This window comes from Austrofundulus limnaeus, unplaced genomic scaffold (genome assembly GCF_001266775.1).
Source record: "Austrofundulus limnaeus strain Quisiro unplaced genomic scaffold, Austrofundulus_limnaeus-1.0 Scaffold23, whole genome shotgun sequence".
Lineage (NCBI taxonomy): Eukaryota > Metazoa > Chordata > Actinopteri > Cyprinodontiformes > Rivulidae > Austrofundulus > Austrofundulus limnaeus.
This window is the reverse complement of record NW_013952425.1, coordinates 2,942,174-2,943,570: the sequence shown is the minus strand read 5'-3', so window position 1 is coordinate 2,943,570 and position 1,397 is coordinate 2,942,174. Positions and strand designations below refer to the sequence as shown.

The 1,397-nt window shown below is 40.4% G+C and overlaps 1 protein-coding gene across 1 annotated transcript in view; it reads right to left on the bottom strand.

Annotated features, from left to right (window-relative positions):
• col25a1 (collagen type XXV alpha 1 chain) overlaps positions 1-1,397 on the bottom strand; it is a gene marked incomplete at its 3' end in the record, with an annotated part of 104,429 nt that overhangs the window by 55,079 nt on the left and 47,953 nt on the right. Inside the window, 1 exon segment of the mRNA XM_014004395.1 lies at positions 230-346. Coding sequence (XP_013859849.1) covers positions 230-346 — 117 coding nt within the window.

The following is a 1,397-nucleotide window of genomic DNA, read 5'->3' as shown; positions in this document are numbered from 1 at the left end:
ATATATACGTATATAATGGAAATATAAATCAAGCGTTCTTTTTGGAGAATTTGTCCTTAGCTCATCAGCTTCAAGAAAAGGTTTTTATTGGCATTAACCATCAAAGCAAGAAGTTTAATTAAAATCCATAACAAATGGATGAACCTAATAAGAARAACACAGTTTTTGCAGATCCAGTTGCATTTTAAAGACACACAAAAAGACAGATCAGGCCAGATTAATAACTCACAGGTAGACCTGGCAGACCTCTGGGTCCATCTTTTCCCGTGTCCCCCGGAGGGCCTCTCGGTCCAGGAGGACCAGGTGGCCCTGGAGGCCCGGGYGGTCCCGCTTGGCCCTGATCTCCCTGTGTGGTGAAAAAGAGCACATTTCTGCATCATTCTGACGTGATGTTGTTGGATCCACGGAGACTGAAGAAACAATGATAAAGAGAGCGGTGCGATCTCCCGGGTGGCTGTGGTTGGCCTCCGTTCATAACGAGGAGGAAACTTTGGAGCTAACATACAACGGAGAAGAGAAAACGTAAAGATTTACAGCTGAAGTATTAATCCTTTAAAAATGCATGCAATCCTAACTGGACTGTGCATTTAAATAAGTTCAATTTGTCCAAGTGTGTTTTTATTAATCAGGGGGAAATCAGTGAAAACGTTTGGTTTATTTTTCTTCAGAAAATCTTCAGAAATCTGACATTCAGGAGTTCTGACTAGTTCTGAGATGGTAGTTATTCTTACTTTAAAGAGCTTCTAGTCGAGCAACAATTCAGATCTCTTAAGTGGTTCAAACAAGTTTTTTGAACCACTTCAGAATGGAGAAACAGTTTTATTAAGGGTTGAGATCATAGTGGATTTCTGCCAACTTAAAACAGCTACAGTCTAAAAAACTAATAGTTTGTCCGTCTATCATTGTGCACTTGTTCAGGAGTCAGGTTGTAGGGGGCAGCAGATGTCTAAGGCATACACATCCATTTCCACAGCTTCCTCTTCCAGCTCTTCTGGGAGGATTCCGAGACGTTCCCAGGCCAGCCGAGAGACATAAGCTGTTTACACGTGCAAAATTCTTTTATCGGATTAAATAATCCAATAGTGTTGTTGATATAGGCACAAAGTTAACTAATCCGATCTTGACGAGTGTTTACACGCACCAGGCTTTAGATCAGGGGTGGGCAATCCTGGAGGGCTGCAGCCATGTTTTGTATTTTTTCCCTGCTCCAACACACCTGTTTCAGTCACTGAATCATCTCTTCCAAGTTCTACCGTACGGAGGACCGACACTGACATAATTAGAAGTAAAATCAGAAAAATATAAACGAACCACTAAATGAATAAATATGTTTAAAATGCACCAAATAAATTAAAAAATAACTTTACCTCAAGTTTTATCATTTAATTGACCTTCAT